Source organism: Pantherophis guttatus, chromosome 5, assembly GCF_059756535.1.
Source record: "Pantherophis guttatus breed Tessera chromosome 5, ASM5975653v1, whole genome shotgun sequence".
NCBI classification, from domain to species: domain Eukaryota; kingdom Metazoa; phylum Chordata; class Lepidosauria; order Squamata; family Colubridae; genus Pantherophis; species Pantherophis guttatus.
Window position 1 is genome coordinate 2420538 of NC_142067.1, and position 21047 is coordinate 2441584.

General features: G+C 49.0%; 2 protein-coding genes across 3 annotated transcripts in view; both read left to right on the forward strand.

Annotated features, from left to right (window-relative positions):
* Positions 1-1848, forward strand: part of ARRB1 (arrestin beta 1) — a 74600-nt gene extending 72752 nt beyond the window's left edge. The window contains exons 14-15 of one of the 2 annotated variants that reach the window (XM_087895716.1): positions 588-639; positions 1191-1848. In XM_087895716.1, coding sequence (XP_087751842.1) covers positions 588-639; positions 1191-1299 — 161 coding nt within the window. In that variant the 3' untranslated portion in view covers positions 1300-1848. The remainder of the gene's footprint in view (positions 1-587; positions 640-1190) is intronic. The other variant, XM_087895715.1, reaches the window with a different exon arrangement.
* A 7223-nt stretch (positions 1849-9071) lies between these two features.
* NEU3 (neuraminidase 3) lies at positions 9072-20942 on the forward strand. Its single transcript, XM_034435870.3, has 3 exons — positions 9072-9327; positions 12248-12453; positions 16125-20942. Exons 2-3 carry the CDS (start codon positions 12250-12252, stop codon positions 17130-17132), a joined length of 1212 nt encoding a protein of 403 aa, XP_034291761.1. The 5' UTR covers positions 9072-9327; positions 12248-12249; the 3' UTR covers positions 17133-20942.
* Positions 20943-21047: the final 105 nt, after the last annotated feature.

Below are 21047 nucleotides of genomic sequence, written 5' to 3' on the forward strand. Positions count from 1 at the left end.
CCTCTGAAAGAAGCTTCACAAAAAAAGCCTCAGAAACGAAGCTTCAGAAAAAAAGCCTCCAAACAGAGCTTCAGAAAAAAAGCCTCCAAACAGTTCAGAAAAAAAGCCTCTGAAAGGCTTTTATCTAAAATAATATGACAAGCAACAAAAGAAGACTCAGTAAAGGTTCTAACCAAACTATGCTAACAAATCTGGAGAATGACACAATAACCAACAGATCGGAAGAGGTTAATCTACATACCAATACCAAAGAAAGGAGATTGAACAGAGTACAGATAGTCCTTCAGAAAAAAAGCCTCTGAAAGAAGCTTCAGAAAAAAAGCCTCCAAACAGAGCTTCAGGGAAAAAAAGCCTTTTTTTCTGAAGCTCTGTTTCGGAGGCTTTCAGAGGCAGAAAAAAAAGCAAGGCACAGAGCTCACAACCAACAAAGCTGTTGCTAAAATTCACTTCTGGGAGCAGCTGATTGGGGGTATTCCTGGAGGCCGATCCACCCGCCAATCAGCTTTTTCCTTATTTTCCTCCCCAAAAACTAAGGTGCATCTTATACTCTGAAAAATACGGTAATTGGCTTTCTTTCTTGTTTTCAGTGCCCGAAAATGAAGCTCCTATCGACACCAATCTCATAGAACTTGACACGAAGTAAGTCAAATTTGTGTGTGTGTGTGTGTGTGTTGTGTGTGTGTTTGTGACTTTGTGTGTGTGTTCGGAAGAGCTCCTCGTGGGAAACCTGGCTCCTTTGCCTGTAGCCCAGCCACTCTGCCTTAAACAGGCAGTCCTCAACTTACAAGATATGAAGAACGGTTGCAGGAACTGGGTACGTCTAGTTTAATGAAAAGAAGGGCTGGGGGTGGGGGGACGGACATGACAGCATCTTCCAGTACCAGTAACTGAATGGTCACTAAACGAACTGGTGTAAGTCGAGAACTACCTGTATTGGGAAAAACCAACTATCAAGTTTTCGCCTGCTTCTTTCCACTGTGAAAAAACAGTCCTCCGCTACTTTTTTCCGGCGTTGTTGTAACTTCGAACGGTCGCTAAATGGAACGTTGTGTGTCGAGGACTAGCTGGAATGGGAAACGGCTCTGGATGCAGAACGATCAGCATCCGGCTGAGTTTCCCCCTCGCCTTCCCTGCCCGCTGTTGATGAGCCCCCTGACCCATTTTTCCCTCTTGTCCTCTTTGTGCCGCAGTGACGATGACATCGTCTTCGAAGATTTCGCCCGCCAGAGACTCAAATGCATGAAGGACGAGGAAGAGGAGGCCGACGGGACCAACTCGCCGCAGCTGAACGACAGATAAACTGCCTGCCTTCCTCCTCCGTTTCCACTCCGAGCCTCCCAGCACTCCCCCCTACTCTTTTCTATCAGTTTTTTGAAGTTGCGTTGTTTTTAAAACGTTGACTGGGAGCCTGCAAAAAGGGGGGGGTGGGGAATGCAATCCACCCTCCTGCAAAAGCTAGGCCGTCGTCCGGTCTGAATATTGAGGACGGGGGTCTAAGAAGGGAGCTGCGTTGTTTGAGCCACGCTTAGGGCATGTGTGGGCGTGCATGTGTGTCTGTGTGTGCTGGGAGGGGGTGATTGTATCAGGACTCGGGGGTGTCCTTGGTGCTCTCTGAGCTTGATTGTTTTCATGCAGACGTCTCGTGACCCAACTAGGGAACATTATCAGTGCAAGAAGGGAGGAGGAGGACTATGGGATCCTTAGTGCTCTCTGAGCTTGGTAGTTTTCTTGCAAACGTTTCATGACCCAACTAGCTAACATCATCAGTGTTAGTAAAGAGCAGAGTTGGAGGAGGAGGAGGAGGAGGAGGAGGAGGAGGAGGAGGAGGAGGAGGAGGAGGAGGAGGAGGAGGAGGAGATGGACTGTAGGGTCCTTGGTGCTCTCTGAGCTTGGTAGTTTTCTTGCAAACGTTTCATGACCCAACTAGCTAACATCATCAGTGCCAGAAGGGAATGGGGCTTGGGAGGAGGAGGAAGGGAGAGAGGGAGGAGGAGGACTGCTGAATCCTGTAGGGTTCTCCGCCTAAGAAGGGGGTTGGACTAGAAGACCTCCAAGGTCCCTTCCAACTCTGTTATTCTGTTTTCCCAATGGGAGAAAAACAAATGTAAACAGAATATATAATAACGTAGGTAATCCTTGATGCTCTCTGAGCTTGGTTGCTTTCTTGCAGACGTTTGGTGACCCAACTAGGTAACATCATCAGTGCTGGAAGGGAGTGGGGTTTGCTCTCCGTTTATCTACCATGACTTGCATAATCAGCATTGGTGGGAGTGTTGGTTTCTTGTGAAGTCCTTGGTGCTTTCAGAGCTTGGTGGTTTTCTTTCAGACGTTTCGTGACCACATTAGGTAACATCATCAGTGCCATTAAGGTACCAGTAGATGAGAATGTACTGATGGTGTTATCTAGTTGGGTCGTGAAACGTCTGCAAGAAAACCACAAAGTTCAGAGAGCCCAAGGACCCCCCCAGTCCTCCTCTTCCTCCTCCCCTTCTCCTTCGCTTCCACTCACATACCCCTCTCTCTTTTAGCACTGATAATGTTACCTAGTTGGGTCATGAAACGTCTGCAAGAAAACAACCAAACTCAGAGAGCACCGAGGACTCCTCGTTTCAATCCTGAGCTGCAAATATTCCCCTTTATTGGTGACACGTCTCTGATTTACGTGGGAGGGAAGCCTGGATGCAGCAGAGCGAGCTTTCCTCCTCCTTCGTAAAACCCGAACTCGGGACCGGCTGCTAGGAGAGGCCAACCAGAAGGAATTTCTTCATCCTTTCCTTGGGGAACTTTTGGATCCCACTTTAAAAAAATGTAGATCCACTCAGTTACAGGTAGTCCTCGCCTTGCGACCACAACTTGAGCCCAACATTTCTATTGCTAAGCGAGACGTTAAGTGAATTTTGCCCCGTTTTACAACATTCCTTGCCGCAGTTGTTAAGTGAATCACTGCAGCTGTTAAGTCAGTCACACGGTTGTTAAGTGAATCTGGCTTCCCCCTTGACTTTGCTCGTCAGAATGTCGCAAAAGGGGATCACTGCGACCGTCATAAATACGAGTCAGTAGCCAAGCATCTGAATTTTGATCACATGACCCCGGGGAAGCGGCAATGAAAGTATGAAAGATGGTCACCAGTCACTTTTTTCAATGCTGTTGTAACTTCAAACGGTCGCTAAATGAACTGTTGTAAGTCAAGGACTACTTGCAGCTGCTCCTCCAGTTCTGTTCATCCCGCAGGCTGGCTGACATCCGATTTTGAAGTCTCCCTCTTCACCTTCTGCTCCCCCAGGACCAGGTGCCACGTTCCTGGCCACGTGGCACCATCTCACAGCCTCTTCCCTTACACAGGGGTCTCCAACCTTGGCCACTTTAAGACTTGTGGACTTCAACTCCCAGAATTCCCCACCCAGCTGGCTGGGGAATTCTGGGAGTTGAAGTCCTCCAGCCAAGCTGGCTGGGGAATTCTGGGAGTTGAAGTCTTCCAATATATTCAGAACTGAGGCTCTTATCGGGATAACTTTCAAACCACAAGTAAATAATGTAGTTCTCATTTTACAATGGTTCGTTTAGGGACTAAATCAGTGTTTCTCAACCTTGGTAGCTTGAAGATGGGTGGACTTCAACTCCCAGAATTCTCTAGCCCAGTGTTTCTCAACCTTGGAAGCTTGAAGATGGGTGGACTTCAACTCCCAGAATCCCCTAGCCCAGTGTTTCTCAACCTTGGTAGCTTGAAGATGGGTGGACTTCAACTCCCAGAATCCCCCAGCCAGCGCTGCTCTTCCACTCCAATTCTGGGAGTTGAAGTCCTCCAGCCAAGCTGGCTGAGGAATTCTGGGAGTTGAAGTCCTCCAGCCAAGCTGGCTGGGGAATTCTGGGAGTTGAAGTCCTCCAGGAAACCTGGCTGAGGAAGTCTGGGAGTTGAAGTCCGGGGAATTCTGGGAGTTGAAGTCCTCCAGCCAAGCTGGCTAAGGAATTCTGGGAGTTGAAGTCCTCCAGCCAAGCTGGCTGGGGAATTCTGGGAGTTGAAGTCCTCCAGCAAAGCTGGCTGGGGAATTCTGGGAGTTGAAGTCCTCCAGCCAAGCTGGCTGAGGAATTCTGGGAGTTGAAGTCCACAAGTCTTAAAGTGCCCAAGGTTGGAGACCCATGCCTAACACACCTGACTTCCTGGCTGGCAGGTTCACACCACATACCTATTTGCGAAAGCCAGGACACAACTAAGCACAACCCCCCAGCCACATTTCTCACTCTCTTTCTCGACTCACACATGTGCCCCCCTCCCACCCCTTCCTGCTTTTCCCCATGTGTAACAAGGGTGTGGATTGCACAATTCCAGTCGTCCCCATCCACTCCGGATTTTCTTGGCAGAGCACAGGTGGTCCTTGATTTACGACCATAACGGAGACCAAAATCTCCATGGCTAAGTTGTTTCCATGAGACAGTTGTTAAGTGAGTTTTGCCCCATTTAACGACCTTTCTTGCCACTGTTGTTAAGTGAATCACCGCAGTTGTTCAGTTACAAACACGGTGTTAAGTGAATCAGGCTTCCCCTGATTGACTTTGCTTGTCAGATGGTCGCAAAAAGGGATCACGTGACGCCAGGACACTGCGACTGCCATAAGTATGGGTCAGTTGCCGAGCATCTGATTTTGATCACGTGACCAGAGGGAGGCTGCAACGGTCGTAAGTGTGAAAAGTGGTCATAAGTCACTTTTTTTTCTGTGCTGTTGTAACTTCGAACGGTCACTAAACGAATGGTTGTAGGTTGAGGACTGCCTGTGTTTATTTTTTAGCATGTGGTGAGAACATGACAAAAGAGAAGGAAATATAGAAAAGGTAATCCTCCCCTTACGACCACAGTTGAGCCCAGTATTTCTGTTAATTGAGAGATTTGTTAAGTGAATGTTGCCCCATTTTACGACATTTCTTGCCACAGTTATTAAGTGAATCACCGCAGTTGCTAAGTTATTAACACGGTTGTTAAGTGAATCAGAACTTTGCTGGTCAAAAGCAACGGTCATAAATACGAGTCAATTGCCAAAGCATCTGAATTTTGATCACCTGATCATGGGGAATGCTGCCAAGGTCGTAACTCTAAAAAACGGTCATAAGTCACTTTTTTCAGTGCCGTTGTAACTTCGAACGGTCCTTAAACGAACGGTTGTAAGTTGAGGACTACCTGTGTTTATCTTTTAGCCTATGATGAGAACATGACGGAAGAAAAGTAAAACATATACACACAAACCCACATAATTTTGTGCAAAACTGGGTGTCCAGTTAAGCTCCCCAGGCGATCCCTTCGTACAGATCTTCCAGGACACGGATGTCCAACCTTGGGCACTTTAAGACTTGTGGACTTCCACTCCCAGAATTCCCCAGGCCAGCAAAGCTGGAGGACTTCCACTCCCAGAATTCCCCAGGCCAGCAAAGCTGGAAGACTTCAACTACCAGAATTCCCTAGGCCAGCAAAGCTGGAGGACTTCCACTCCCAGAATTCCCCAGGCCAGCAAAGCTGGAAGACTTCAACTCCCAGAATTCCCCAGCCAGCTTTGCTGGAGGACTTCCACTCCCAGAATTCCCCAGGCCAGCAAAGCTGGAAGACTTCAACTACCAGAATTCCCTAGGCCAGCTTGGCTGGAGGACTTCCACTCCCAGAATTCCCCAGCCAGGTTTGCTGGAGGACTTCCACTCCCAGAATTGGAGTGGAAGAGCAGCGCTGGCTGGGGGATTCTGGGAGTTGAAGTCCACCCATCTTCAAGCTACCAAGGTTGAGAAACACTGATTTAGTCACTAGACGAACCATTGTAAAATGAGAACTACATTATTTACTCGGGGTTTGAAAGTTATCCCGATAAGAGCCTCAGTTCTGAATATATAGGTAGTCCTCGAATTACAGCAATTTGTTTAGTGACTCTTCCAAGTTACAACGGCACTGGGAAAAAAAGCAACTCGTGGCCGTTTTTCACACTTAACGACCGTTTGCAGCCCCCCCCCCCCGCGGTTACATGATCAAAATCCAGAGTCTCGGCCACTGGTTCATGTTTATGACGGGCGCAGCGTCCCAGGGTCCTTCTGATGAGCAAAGCCGAGGGGGAGGCTGGATTCACTTAACAACCATGTGACTAACTCAAGAGCTGCAGCGATGCACTTAACAACGTTGGCAAGAAAGATCGTAAAACGGGGGGAAATATACGCTTAAACGTTGGGTTCAATTATGGTCGTAAATCAAGGACTACCTATATTCACTTTTTTTTCCCCAGTCTTGTGTGTGGCACTGGGCTCGTTGAGCTGTGCTCTCTTCCCAAGCTGGGTAGATATTTGGGGCTCCCCACTGAACCCCCCCACCCCACCCCCCGGCTGATCATGGGATCAAATAGGGGTCCAATATAGCCCCTCCCCCTTTCTCGGCAGGTGGGGACAAGATCTGCACGCCCACCGGTCCCGCACTACGTCCATCTAACCCAGCCACGCGTGGTCCCTTCACCCTGTCCTCAGCTTGGCTTCTGTTCCTTTTCTGTGACCGTTTCGTGTGGTTTTTGTCAAATAAATTATTCTAGTTTATTAATCCGAGAAACGTTTTCGGCTTCTCTTGAATGGCGTCTCTGGTGTCATTTCTCTTCCATTTGTGGGCTGGGAGCGGCTGGCTGGCTGGACCCTCGTGCCACCCGTCCGGATGAGCGTGCAGAATGGAGACGGGGGGGGGGGGCGGGAGGTTGCAGGTGGTGTACACCCAACACACAAGGAAGTCGCACACTCCGCTGCAACGCGCAGCACGTGACCGGGTGCGACGGATTGCTGTGTTTTCTCAAGGCTGCCTCTGTACCATCATGCTAAACCTGGTTAGTTTCAATCTTGGTTTCTCTTTCCTCTTCTCAGCATGTTGGATCGTGCTCGTTTAGGGTTGAATGCAGAGCTTAGCACAGTGGGTGGACTTCAACTCCCAGAATCCCCCAGCCAGCTTCCAAGGTTGAGAAACACTGGGCTGGGGGATTCTGGGAGTTGAAGTCCACCCATCTTCAAGCTTCCAAGGTTGAGAAACACTGGGCTAGGGGATTCTGGGAGTTGAAGTCCACCCATCTTCAAGCTTCCAAGGTTGAGAAACACTGGGCTAGGGGATTCTGGGAGTTGAAGTCCACCCATCTTCAAGCTTCCAAGGTTGAGAAACACTGGGCTGGGGGATTCTGGGAGTTGAAGTCCACCCATCTTCAAGCTTCCAAGGTTGAGAAACACTGGGCTAGGGGATTCTGGGAGTTGAAGTCCACCCATCTTCAAGCTTCCAAGGTTGAGAAACACTGGGCTAGGGGATTCTGGGAGTTGAAGTCCACCCATCTTCAAGCTTCCAAGGTTGAGAAACACTGGGCTAGGGGATTCTGGGAGTTGAAGTCCACCCATCTTCAAGCTTCCAAGGTTGAGAAACACTGGGCTAGGGGATTCTGGGAGTTGAAGTCCACCCATCTTCAAGCTTCCAAGGTTGAGAAACACTGGGCTGGGGGATTCTGGGAGTTGAAGTCCACCCATCTTCAAGCTACCAAGGTTGAGAAACACTGGGCTAGGGGATTCTGGGAGTTGAAGTCCACCCATCTTCAAGCTTCCAAGGTTGAGAAACACTGGGCTGGGGGATTCTGGGAGTTGAAGTCCACCCATCTTCAAGCTTCCAAGGTTGAGAAACACTGGGCTGGGGGATTCTGGGAGTTGAAGTCCACCCATCTTCAAGCTTCCAAGGTTGAGAAACACTGGGCTGGGGGATTCTGGGAGTTGAAGTCCACCCATCTTCAAGCTACCAAGGTTGAGAAACACTGGCTTAGCAACTTAATGGACTTCAATTCCCAGAATTCCCCGGCCAACCATGGAAAGAGGGATTAACCAGGAGATAACAACTGGGAAACTGAGGCAGGGCTATCCTGACATCTCAAACCCATTTTCCTGTGCAAGAAACAGTGCAAATGCCACATCCAGCCCTTATTGGTTTCCCCGGCACAAGGATTTGCACACACTTTTACACACTTCCATGCAAGGATGCTGGAATGAGTTGAATGAGCTGAAAATATACATTTTGATGGTCACAAGGGGTTTGCAGCTAGTCCTCGACGTACGCCCACAATTGAGCGCAAAATTTCCATTGCTAAGCAAGACAGTCGTTAAGTGAGTTTCGCCCACATTTTTACCATCTTTCTGTCCGCAGTCGTTAAGTCAATCACTGCGGTTGTTCAGTTAGTAACAGGGTCGTTAAATGAATCTGGCTTCCCCATTGACTTGGCTGATCAAGAGGTCGCAAAAGGGGACACTGCGACTGTCATAAATACGAGTCAGTTGCCAAGTGTCTGAATTTGGATCACGGGACCATGGAGAGGCTGCAATGGTCGTAAGTGTGAAAATCAGTTTCACAGTCACTATTTTTAGTGCTGTCGTAACTTTGAGCGGTCACTAAATGAACTGTTGTAACTCGAGGACTACCTCTATGTGAAAATGCTTTCCTCCAGCCTGCTCTCTGTCTGCCTTTTCAATGCCACGTACAGGTAGTCCTTGACTTACAACCGTTCACTTAGTGACGGTTTGCAACGGCACTGAAAAAAGTGACTTATGGCCGTTTTTCACACTTACGACCGTCACAGCATCCCCACGGTCACGTGATCCAAATTGAGAAGCTTGGCAACTGACTCATAGTTATGATGGTTGCAGCATCCCGGGTTCACGTGATCCCCTTTTGCGATCTTCTGACGAGCCAAGTCAATGGGAAAGCTGGATTCACTTAACGACGGTGTTATTAAACTTATCAATGATTTGGGGGGGGTTGGACTAGATGACCTACAGTACGAGGTCCCTTCTTCCAACTCTTGTCAATCCGTTCAAAAAGATGATCCCCTTCACAAACGTGGCAAGGAAGGTGCGTAAAATGGAGCAAAACCCTCTTTTAACCCATGTCTCGCTTAGCAACAGAAATGTAGGTCGTAAATCGAGGCCCCCCTGGATGGATGAAGGGCAGAAAGCGCGTTCCCGGTTCCCGAGGGAGAGAAAGGGTTAAATGGGCGTGGCCTAAGGGAGGGGAGGGGCGGTGCGGTGCGCTCCGAGGGAAGCCTTGACCTTCTGCAACCCGATCGCTGCGCCGTGGCCAGCGCCGTGCCGGGGGCGCCCGCGAGCACCTCGTGACTTGGCAGCATTTTCGGAGCCTTTTGCAACGCCCCAGCCTGGCTGGGACCCTCCGCATTTGGATCCCAGCTTCGGAGAGGAGGGGGGGCGTCCCGATCAGCCGCTCCCCACGCTCCCTCGGCCGGCCGATTCGCCTTTGCGACCTTGCAGCTTTCCTGCCTGCAAGGCCGCCCACCCGGCTGCCAGGCGGTGAGTGGCACCCCCCCAAAAGGGTCGGGGAGGGGGTGCCGAAGGGTGGGCTTCCCTCCCCAGTGGAAAGGAGGCTCGGAGCCCTGGCATGGCAAGGGAGGGCTGGAGGTTGACAGAAGCAGCTGGGGAGTGGGCACCACCCAGCGATCTAACTTTAAACAGAGTCAATTTTACACAGCCAGAATTGTGTTGGCACAAACTAGTGGGAAAACGAAGGGGAATTTGTTGATAATACAGTTCTACAGAGGAATTAGTGAGTCTGTCATTTGCACCTAAATAAACCGTCTGGTTTGGCCCAGCAACCAGAGTAAAGACAGACTTCAAGGGATAGTTAGGACTGCAGAAAAAAAACAAAACAAAACTCCAGACCCGCAGGCTGGATCTGGCCTGTGAGGTGCTTAGATCGGGGCCATCCTGGAAACAGCATGGTGCCTTTGCCAGCGAAAACGGGCTCCCGAGCTCCGTTTCCGGCTGCGACGGCCTCCTGCAACCCTCTGCCAGCAAAAAACAAAACAATTGCAACCATCCTGCCTTCCGTTGAGGATCCCGTATTTTTCAGAGTATAAGATGCACCTTTTTCCCCCCTAAAAGAGGGTGAAAATTTGGGTGCGTCTTATACACCGAATGTAGCCTCGCCCACCCGCTGGCCCCCACCCTTTGGCCTCTGCCTCCCAGCAATTTACCTCCTTGCAGCAAGCAGAAAGAAGAAAGAGCCCGTTTCAGCTTCAGCACAGCCTGATTAGCACAAGTTGATCGTTGGATCGGCCTCCTGACTCTCAGTTGTTTCAGCCAGCCAAAGTGGGTAATTGGAGAATGTGATTTATGACACGGCCACGGAGGAGGAGAGAGACAGGGTCATAGGGGAACGTAAATCTACGTGGGATCAGTCCTAACTGCATCCGAGCATTGCCAGAATGTTGCTCCTAATAAATGACTGTATTTCCTTTGAAGTTTGGATCATGGCTCATGAATTAATTAGGGCATCTTTCGGAAACTTCACATCCACTTAGAACTAATCCCACGTAGATTTACGTTCCCCTATGACCCTATCTCTCCCCTCCTCTCTGGCCATGTCATAAATCACATTCTCCGATTAACCACTTTGGTTGGCTGTGAAATCCAACACCCTCCTTCTGACTGCGGTCAGGAAGAATGTATGGAATGTAGCTTCCGTTAGGGAAATCAATTAGCTCTATCAGTTCTCCCTCCCTCCTGCTCATGGCAACTTGAAAGCTTTGCAAGTTGACATTGGGATTGCCATGGCCTGTTGCTGCGGGGGCCTCCGCTGCTTGCTGCAAGGAGGTAAATTGCTGGGAGGCAGATTTTTTTTCCCCCTTGTGCTAATCAAGCTATGCTGAAAACGAAAATGAAAGTAAAGCAGGCTGTTTGCTGCAAGGAGGTAAATTGCTGGGAGGCCGAGGCAGATTTCTTTTTCTTCTTTTCCTCACCAAAAAAAGTAGGTGCGTCTTATACTCTGAAAAATACAATTAAGTGCTGTATGATGCATGAGCCAAAAAGAGGGCTGAGGAAATATCTACAGACCCTTCGCATCCTGGACATAAACTGTTTCACCTCCTCACCTCAGGATGCCATTATAGAGCAGGGATCTCAAACTCCAGGCCCCCAGGCTGGATCTGGCCTGTGAGGTGCTTAGATCGGGGCCATCCTGGAAACAGCATGGTGCCTTTGCCAGCGAAAACAGGCTCCTGAGCTCCTTTTTTGCTGGCAGAGGGTTGCAGGAGGCCGTCGCAGCCGGAAACGGAGCTCGGGAGCCCGTTTCCGCTGGCAGAGCTCTCGGGCCACTAGAGGCGCCCCCGGCATAGATGTCGAGCTGGCCATACCCACCCTGGCCACACCCACTCTGCCCCCCCCTCCCCGCGGTCGAACACAACCCTGATGCGGTAAAGGTATTTACCCATGTAGTAGAGCTACTACATATATTGCTATTCTCATTTTTTTTCCCCCCAATCTTCTCATCTTTCCTACTACCTTCTCCTATGGATATAGTATTATGATTCATCCATTTTGTTTGCATGTTAGGATTTGTGACTGTATCGTTAAAATTTAGGATCTGTGGCGTATCACTTTGTTGTTTGTACGTACCCTGAAAGTCTGGGCACCAGAGACAAATTTCTTGTGTGTCTGATCCAGTGGTGAAATCCAAATTTTTTTACTACCGGTTCTGTGGGCATGGCTTGGTGGGCGTGGCAGGGGAAGGATACTGCAAAATCTCCATTCCCTCCCCACTCCTGGGGCCAGCCAGAGGTGACATTTGCCGGTTCTCCGAACTTCTCAAAATTTCCGCTACCGGTTCTCCAGAACCTGTCAGAACCTGCTGGATTTCATCCCTGGTCTGATCACACTTGGCCAATAAACTATTCTGTTCTATTCTATCCGTGTTGCCTAGGGGAATTCTGGGAGTTGAAGTCCATCCATGCTGGCTGGGGAATTCTGGGAGTTGAAGTCCATCCATGCTGGCTGTGGAATTCTGAGAGTTGAAGTTCACCCATGGTGGTTGGGGGATTCTAGTCCAGCCATTCTGGCTGCAGGATTCTGGGAGCTTAAAATCTACCCATTTTAAAGTTGCCAACTTTAGAAAACTGCTCTAAAACAAGCCCAGAGTAATTCACTGGACATGACCAGTGATTTCCTCCAACTCTTTGCTTCCATGCTTCGAACTCTTCTGCACCCTGGAGGCTCACCAGTCTTGTGATTTTGCATTTCGATTTTTTTTAAAAAAAAAATCACAAGCATCCACAGTTTATATCTTTTAGGTGTGCAGAGTCCTTGACTTATAACCAATCCGTTTAGCGACTCTTCAAAGTTACCGCGAGACCCACCAAAAAAAAAAAAAAAGCAATTTGCGTCCGATCCTCGCACTTATGACTTTTTCTTCCTCCTGGAATGTTCCGGTCTCCAGAGATGATGGCTGAGACTCCGGGAGACTCCGTGAAGATGTTCCTCTTCAACAAAAAAAGGGACGTCACTTACCGCATCCCTGCTCTGATCTACAGGCCTGTGGAGACCACCTTCCTGGCTTTTGTGGAGGAGCGCTCCTCACCCCGGGACGAGCACGCCAAGGGTTTGGTGATGCGACGTGGATTCAAAGAGGGCCTGTCCGTTAAGGTAACCCTGCAGCCCCAAAAGTAGCCCTTCCAAATCTGTACAGGTAGTCCTCAACCTACGATCACAATGGAGCCCAAAATTTCTGTCGCTAAGGGAAACATTTGTTAAGTGAGCTTTGCTCCGTTTTATGGCCAGAAAGCCACCGTTAGTTAAGGGAATCGTTGCTATTAGGTTAAGTTAGGAGACTGTGTTAAGTTAAGTTAGGAGACTGTGAGTTCTAGTCCTGCCTTAGCATGAAAATCAGCTGGGTGACTTTGAACTAATCACCAGACTTGGGAGAAGTCCAAAATCACCCAGCTGGCTTTCATTCTTAAAGTGGAACTAGAACTCACCATCTCCTGGTGATTAGTTCAAAGTCACCCAGATGGCTTTCATGGCTAAGGCAGGACTAGAACTCACTGTCTCCTGGTGATTGGCCCAAAATCATCCAGCCGCCTTTCATGTTTTGCCATTTAAGGTAAAGGTTCCTCTCGCACATACGTGCTAGTCGTTCCTGACTCTAGGGGGCGGTGCTCATCTCTGTTTCAAAGCCGAAGAGCCAGCATTGTCTGAAGGCGTATCCGTGGTCATGTGGCTGGCATGACTAAACGCCAAAGGCGCACGGAACGCTGTTCCCTTCCCACCAAAGGTGGTCCCTGTTTTTCTACTTGCATTTTTTACCTGCTTTCAAACTGCTAGGTTGGCAGAAGCTGGGACAAGTAACAGGAGCTCTCACCCCGTTACGCAGCGCTAGGGATTCAAACCGCTGAACTGCCGAGCTTTCGATTGACCACCTCAGTGTCTTAACCACTGAGCCACCATGTCCCTTATTTTTTTGTCATGTGCCTTGTATAGCCAAAATTCTTTGCCCATACTATCATTGTTTCTTTCACCTGTTCATCTTAATACAACATCTTAATATCATTAAATTGGTAGATTGTAACCTTCCCTTCGAGCCGAGTGTGCAGGGCACAAATACTGTGCCACTGGTGAGTGTGGGAGTGGAATTGTGTTTCAAGTTCAGCTAAAAATAAATGGCACGCACATTCCCACCGCATTAGCCTCCAAAATTAAAAATATAACCTTTTCTAGCACTTCGCTGTGCTAGCATCAAAACCCAAATAACTTATCTATAGAGAAAGCATCCTTCTTCGTCATAGACACAGGTAGCCCTCGACTTACGACCACAATTGAGCTCCAAATTTCCATTACTAAGCAAGACAGTTATTGTGAGCTTTGCCCTGTTTTAGCTTCGTTAAGGAAATCACCGCAGGCGTTAAGCAAATCTGGCGTCACCCACGGACAAGCAAAGTGCACGGGGAAGCCAGATTCTCTTAACAACCACGTTGTTACTACGTTAACAGGGCATGGATTCACTTAACGACAGTGGCAAGAAAGGACGTAAAATGGAGCAAACCTCACTTAAATGTCTCACTTAACAACAAAAATGTTGGTCATACGTTGAGAACTATTTGTATTTAGTAACAACGAATATGGGATAGAAACATATATGGAAATAAAGTTGTAACCCTTTTCCCCTCCATCCAAGATATCAGACCCCCTGAAACCTATCCTCAGGCTCTAAAGGGCCCAGACTCAGAAGCCCTTATCAATGGACTTTCCAGAATACAGAATAACAGAGCTGGGAGGGACCTCAGGGGTCTTCTAGTCCAACCCCCTGCTCAATGCAGGAAACCTTCTCCTGTTTCAGACAAATGGTTGTCCAATCTCTTCTTAAAAACTTCCAGTGTTAGAGCATTTTCACTACTTCTGGTAGTGAAGCTGGGCGAGATCATCCGTGGTTTCGGGGTGGAGTACCATCAGTACGCTGACGACACCCAGCTGTACATCTCCACCCCGGATCACCCCAACGATGCCCTTGAAGTGATGTCCCGGTGCCTGGAGGCCGTACGGATCTGGATGGGGAGGAACAGGCTCAGGCTCAACCCATCCAAGACCGAGTGGCTGTGGTTTCCGACGTCCCGATATAGTCAGTTGACGCCATCACTGACTATTGGGGGCGAATCATTGGCCCCCACGGAGAGGGCTCACAACTTGGGCGTCCTCCTGGACTCACGGCTGTCTTTAGAAGAGCACTTGACAGCCGTGACCGGGAGGATTTTCCATCAGGTTCGCCTGATTCGCCAGTTGCGTCCCTTTCTGGATCGGGACTCGTTACGCACGGTCACTCATGCCCTCGTCACCTCCTGCCTGGACTATTGTAATGTTCTCTACATGGGGCTCCCCTTGAGGAGCACCCGGAGGCTCCAACTGGCGCAGAGTGCGGCCGTGCAGGTGGTAATGGGAGCGACATGGCGCTCCCATGTAACACCTCTCCTGCGCGAGCTGCACTGGCTCCCGGTGGTCTTCCGGGTGCGCTTCAAGGTTTTGGTCACCACCTTTAAAGCGCTCCATGGCTTAGGACCTGGTTATTTACGGGACCGCCTACTACCACCAATAGCCTCCCACCGGCCAGTACGCTCTCATAGAGAGGGACTCCTCCGGGTGCCATCAGCCAAACAGTGTCGACTGGCGGCCCCTAGGGGGAGAGCCTTCTCTGTGGGGGCACCTACGATCTGGAACGAGCTCCCCCCAGAGATACGGAGGATCCCGGATCTGCGCTCCTTCCGCCGTGCTGTGAAGACCTTTTTATTCCATCAGGCGGGCTTGGCCTAATTTTCTTCCCTTTTTAAATATGTAAATTTTAATCTGTTTTTAAATTATTGGGGTGTTTTAATCTGTCTGGGCCAAAATGATTTAATTTGATTTTATCTGGTTTTTAAATTTTTTGTATTTATGTATTTTATTGTTGGCTGTTCACCGCCCTGAGTCCTTCGGGAGTAGGGCGGTATACAAATCAAATAAACCTAAACCTAAACCTGGTGGCAAGTGGTTCCACGGGTTAATTGTTCTCACTGTCAGGAAATTTCTTTTGAATTCTGATTTGGACCTTTCCTTGATAAATAACAGAATAACAGAGTTGGAAGAGTTATTTATTATTATTTATTTATTAGTCCAATTTATATGCCGCCCTTCTCCATAGACTCAGGGCGGCTTACAATGCATTATAGCAATAGCCTGCATAGTTTTTTGTATATACCTGCTTATTAGGGCTTTCGCCCCCCCCAAGTGGTGTTGTTCTATACAAAGTTGAGTTATTGCCCCCACAGTCCGGGTCCTCAATTTACCTACCTCGAAAGATGGAAGGCTGAGTCAACCTTGAGCCTGGTGAGATTCGAGCTTGCACTAATTGCAGGCAGCTGGCAGCTAAGTGCTAGCACTTAACAGCACTTTAGTCCGCTGCACCACGGAGGAAGAGACCTTGGAGGTCTTCTAGTCCAACCTCCTGGTCAGGCAGGAAACCTTATAGCACTTCAGAAGAATTATGGTCCAATCTCTTCTTGAAAACCTCCAGTGATGGAGCACCCACAACTTCTGGTGGTAAGCTGTTCCACCGGTTAATTGTTCTAACTGTTTCTCCTTATTTCTAGGTTGAATCTCTCCTTGGTTAGTTTCCATCCATTAGTTTCTTCTCCTGCCCTCAGGTGCTTTGGAGAATAGCTTGACACACACACACACCTCTTCTTTGTGGTAGCCCCTGAGATATTAGAAGTTTGCTAATTCTTCTCTCCGTTAGACCAGACATACCCAGTTCTTAATTCAGACTTCTTTTGACCCTTATTTTATCCTAGTGGGGCCCTTTCGTCCCTTTGAAGACAGCTGGACTGCCCAACCATCGCACCATGAACCCGTGCCCGGTTTACGACGAGAAGAACGACGTCATCTTCCTCTTCTTCATCTGCGTCAAGGGTGGCATTTCGGAATGGCATCAGATTAGGACAGGGAGAAACGCCGCCCGGCTGGGCTACATCGCCAGCCAAGATGGCAGCCGCACCTGGAGCTCAATGACCGATCTGACCGAGCGGGTGATGGGTGACGACGAGGTGAAGAAGTGGGCAACCTTTGCCGTGGGACCAGGCCACGGGGTGCAGCTGAGTTCGGGACGCCTGGTGATCCCAGCTTACGCCTACTACGTCCACAAGGCGTGGTTTGGGTACTCCTTCCCGTGGTGGATCAAACCCCATTGCTTCAGCTTCTACAGTGATGACGGGGGTCGAACCTGGGCTCGGAGCGAGCTCCTCAAAGCCTTGAAGACCACCGAGTGCCAGATGGCCGAGGTGACCTGCGAGGACAACAGGCAGGTGTTATATTGCAATGCCCGAAGTTTGCACAAATTCCGAGCCGAGGCCTACAGTGTGGACGACGGACACCGGTTTCCAGATCACGCCCTTTGCAAACAGTTGTGTGAACTGCCCTTTGGGTGTCAAGGAAGCGTTGTGAGTTTCTTTCCCTCAGATCCGGGCCAAAAGAAGGACGTAAACGAGTCAACATCTCAGACGGACGCGTCTCCATCGTCTGCTTCACCTAAGTCATGGTTGATGTTCTCCCATCCCACCAGCAGGACGAAGCGGATGGATCTGGGGATCTACCTGAATCCTTCCCCAATGGAGCAGAGCAGGTGGACGTCTCCTTGGGTCTTAAATAAAGGACCCAGTGGGTACTCGGATTTGGCTGTTTGTGAAGACGGGGAATCGCTCGCGTTCGGTTGCTTGTTTGAGTGTGGAGAGTCCAAGGAATACGAGTACATCGCGTTTCACCTCTTCTCTTACGATGAGCTTCTGAGAAACGTGAAAATGTGAGGGACAGTCAGTCTGAGGCTATGTCTCCCTTGACAAAGGAGCTCCCCAAATTTTTATTTATTTTATTAGTCATATTTCTATGCCACCCACTCTCCAAGGACTCTGGGCGGCTTACACCAAAGACAGTATACTAAATAGCATATTGCCCCCAACAATCTGGGTCCTCATTGTACCCACCTCGGAAGGATGGAAGGCTGAGTCAACCTTGAGCTGGTGAGATTTGATCTGCTGATCTGCTGAACTAGCAGTCAGCTGAAGTAGCTGCAGTACTGCACCCTAACCACTGCGCCACCTCGGCTCCAACCAAATTCTGAGTTGGTTCTGTACTTGGCTTCGGATTGTGAAGTTCCTACAGGCTGTTTTTCGTGTCATATCTTGTGTATTAAGCTGCTGGCTTTTAATTATAACAATCACAGAGTTGGCAAGGATCTTGGACAGTGATGGCTAACCTTTTTGCCATTGCGTGCCAAAGGCTGGGGAAGTGCGTGGGAGTCATGTGCGCACGCATGCCCACACCCATAATTCTATGCGCCTCCCCCCCCCAATGCATGCACGTGCGATCCCATGCTCCCCCCCCCCCCACTTTTGGCATGTGACAGCATGGTGGGTATGATAGGCCTGTTTTTTGCCCTCCCCAGGCTCCTAGAAAGCCTCTGGAGCCTGGGGAGGGCAAAAAACAGGCCTATCATGCCCACCATGCTGTCACATGCCAAAAGTGGGGCCTTCCCCACCCTACCGGAGGCCTTCCAGAGGCCGGAAACAGCCCGTTTGCCAACTTCCAGTGGGCCCAGAAAGCCCAAAAATCAGCTGGCCAGTGCGCACATGCATGCTGGAGCTGAGCTTGGGCAATGCTCGGGTGCCCAACAATATGGCTCCGCGTGCCACCTGTGGCATGCGTGCCATAGGTTCGCCATCACGGACCTTTGAGGTCTTTTAGTCCAACTCCCTGCTCAAGCAGGAAATCCTAAACCAGTGCTGGCAAACCTTTTTGGCACCGAGTGTAAAAACGGGAGCCCATGCTCTATGTGCCACTTCCGGCACGTGTGCCATAGGTTCGCCATCACGGCCCTATACCATTTCAGACAAATGGGTGTCCAACCTCTTCTTAAAATCCTCCAGTGTTGGAGCATCCACAACTTCTGGTGGCAGGTCGTTCCACTGATTAATTGTTCTAACTGTCAGGAAATTCCTCCTTAATTCCAGGTTGCTTCTCTCCTTGAATAGTTTCCATCCGTTGTTTCTTGTCCTACCTTCAGGGGCTTTGGAGAATAGCTTGACCCTCTCTTCTTTGGGGCAGCCCCTCAAATACTGGAACACTGCTATCATGTCTGCTAAGTTGGGTGAATGAGGACGCAGCAAGCCAGAGTAGTTCGTGACAACAGCTCTTTATTGTATAGTGAGACTCCAGCAGCTGACCCAGGGAGCCAGCTCCCTTTATATACCTTGCAGCTGTGGTGGTCAGCCAATCAGCTGAGGGTCAGTTAATTCGAACTTCCCGCCAAGCAAACCTATTTACATAACACTGTCAACCTTAGCCTTTCTCTTCATTAAACAAAAGAACAGAGTTGGAAGAGACCTTGGAGGTTTTTTAGTCCAAACTATATCATTTGAGAGAAATGGCTCTTCAGTCTCTTTTTAAAAGTGATGGAGCACCCCCAATTTCTGGAGATACGACGTTCCACTGATTAAATTGTCAAGAAATTTCTCCTTCTTTCTAGGTTGCTTCTCTCTTTGATTAGTTTCCATCCGTTGCTTCTTGTCCTGCCTTCAGGTGCTTTGGAGAAAAGGTGGACCTCCTCTGTGGCAGCCCCTCAAATATTGGAAGACAATTGTGGTCATAAGTTGAGGACTTGTTGTTAGTCGCGAAGTTGTGTCCGATCCATCGCGACCCCATGGACAACGTTCCTCCAGGCCTTCCTGTCCTCTACCATCCCCCGGAGTCCATTTAATCTCACACCGAGGACTACCTGTATTTAAATTATTCAGTATATTCAGGGGTGAAATTCACTTACCTTCCCTACCCGTTCGCAAATGTGCATGCGCCTTCATCCGCATATGCGCAAAGCCTTTGCATGCGCAGGGGCTGAAATCGTCGCAAAAAAGGAACATCATAACATCCGTGCGGGTGGGTGGAGCCTCCCACAGCTGCTGCTACCGATTCGCCCGAGCCGGATAGAACCAGCTGAATTTCACCCCTGAGAATATTCCTAAATATATACAACGTTTGTGGCCAAGGGGAGGGGTCTAAATATATTGGAAATATATGTTTGTTTGTGGGGTGATGTACGAATGGAAATCTTGGTAGGGTTTTGACTGTTTATGAAGGATCAGATGATGGAATGCAGGGGTGAAATCCAGCAGGTTCTGACAGGTTCTGGAGAACCGGTAGTGGAAATTTTGAGCAGTTCGGAGAATCAGCAAATACCATCTCTGGCTGGCTCCAGGAGTGGGGAAGGAATGGAGATTTTGCAATATCCTTCCCCCAGGAGTGGGGAGGGAATGGGGATTTTGCAGTATCTTTCCCCTGCCATGCCCACCAAGCCACGCCCACAGAACAGGTAGTAAAAAAAATTGGATTTCACCACTGATGGAATGATGATATACAGATGATGCTCGGGGGGGGGGGTTCTCAGAGGAAGGGTCATATGTGGAGATAGGCCCTAAGTGTGGGTGTAATGGACAGGTGAGTAAGGAATATGAATTCTGAAAAACATTTACTCTTGTCTTTATTTCTTTGCCTTAAAACAAACAATTGAACTGCTTCTATTCCTCTTCTCTGCAATATAGTATTGAGACAAAGACTTTTATTCTTTTTATTCTTCTCTGCAATAGTACGGAGGGGGGAGGAATGGGGTGGGGGCTGCACAGTCACAGAAACAACTTACCTGTCAAACCACTAAGCCAAACAAGAATAGCTTGCTTAAAAGACAAACCCGAAAACCACATAGCACATGAAACTAGGAGATTTTGCAAGACGCCCGTGACCTGGGGTGAGTGACAGGTGACGTGACATTTAGCTACTTTGCATAGCAAGCATTAACAGTTTTAGGGGGGGCGTAATCCAGATAACCAATCAATATTATATGTTATGCATGCGTTATTAGGGGAAGGGCAAAGGGGTTTCTTGTTGGAAGAAAAACTCCGGGATTCGTTCCCAGCTGGGACACACCACAGACGCCGAGAAGAAATGGATGCAGAAGCCAGCTGCCAGAAAGTGGAATTCTTTTAATGTAGGAAGGCAAGAAGCAAAAAGGGACACAGCTCTCCAGAGTGTTCCTGGCTTGCAAGCAAGTTGGGGGTGTGAATCTGAGCCCTTTATGCTTAATTCCCCCTTGAAACTCCTGCAATTTGATGTGTTTCTGGTTTTGTTATCCTGGGTTAATCTTCGTCCTAGGTCTTTTGTTTTTCCTGTCCTAGGAATTAATCCTGTCAGGGAGGCAGGAAAAAGGGAGCTTCCCTTTACCTTGGACAGTTTATTTTTAGCCTGATTCCCCTTATCTTAACGGCTCTACTTAAGTGTTTCTGTAGTCAGCTTTTATTACTTTTTTAACAGTCCTTAGCAGGCTGCTCAAGTTTTCCTTTCAGCTGGTGCTTCTTGGTTTTCTTAAAGGGGAAGGGCTGGCTTAAGTCTTTTGGCACTGCTTTAGTGGTTCCTGGTACTGTCCTTTGGGGTGCACTTCCCACAGACTGTATGGGACTCACCCTTTGACTATCAGAATTGCTGTAAGATTGCAATCGGGGCCTTGGCAGCTTTCCAAGCCAGGCTCCTTATATCTTGGTACCAAAATAAAAGTATATTCTTGTATCACACCTTGTGTTTGGGGACTCATCGGCTTCGACACCAAGCTAAGGCCCAGTTTTGGGGACAACATTTAAACCGGACATCCGTGCAAAATTTTTGAACTGGAATTATTT

What these genes read in the sequence shown, in the direction of transcription:
- NEU3 (XM_034435870.3), top strand. Translation starts at nt 12,250, where the DNA reads ATGATGGCTGAGACTCCGGGAGACTCCGTGAAGATGTTCCTCTTCAAC. An exon ending in AAGAGGGCCTGTCCGTTAAG is followed by an intron (nt 12,454 to 16,124) that starts GTAACCCTGCAG and finishes ATTTTATCCTAG; the next exon opens with TGGGGCCCTTTCGTCCCTTT.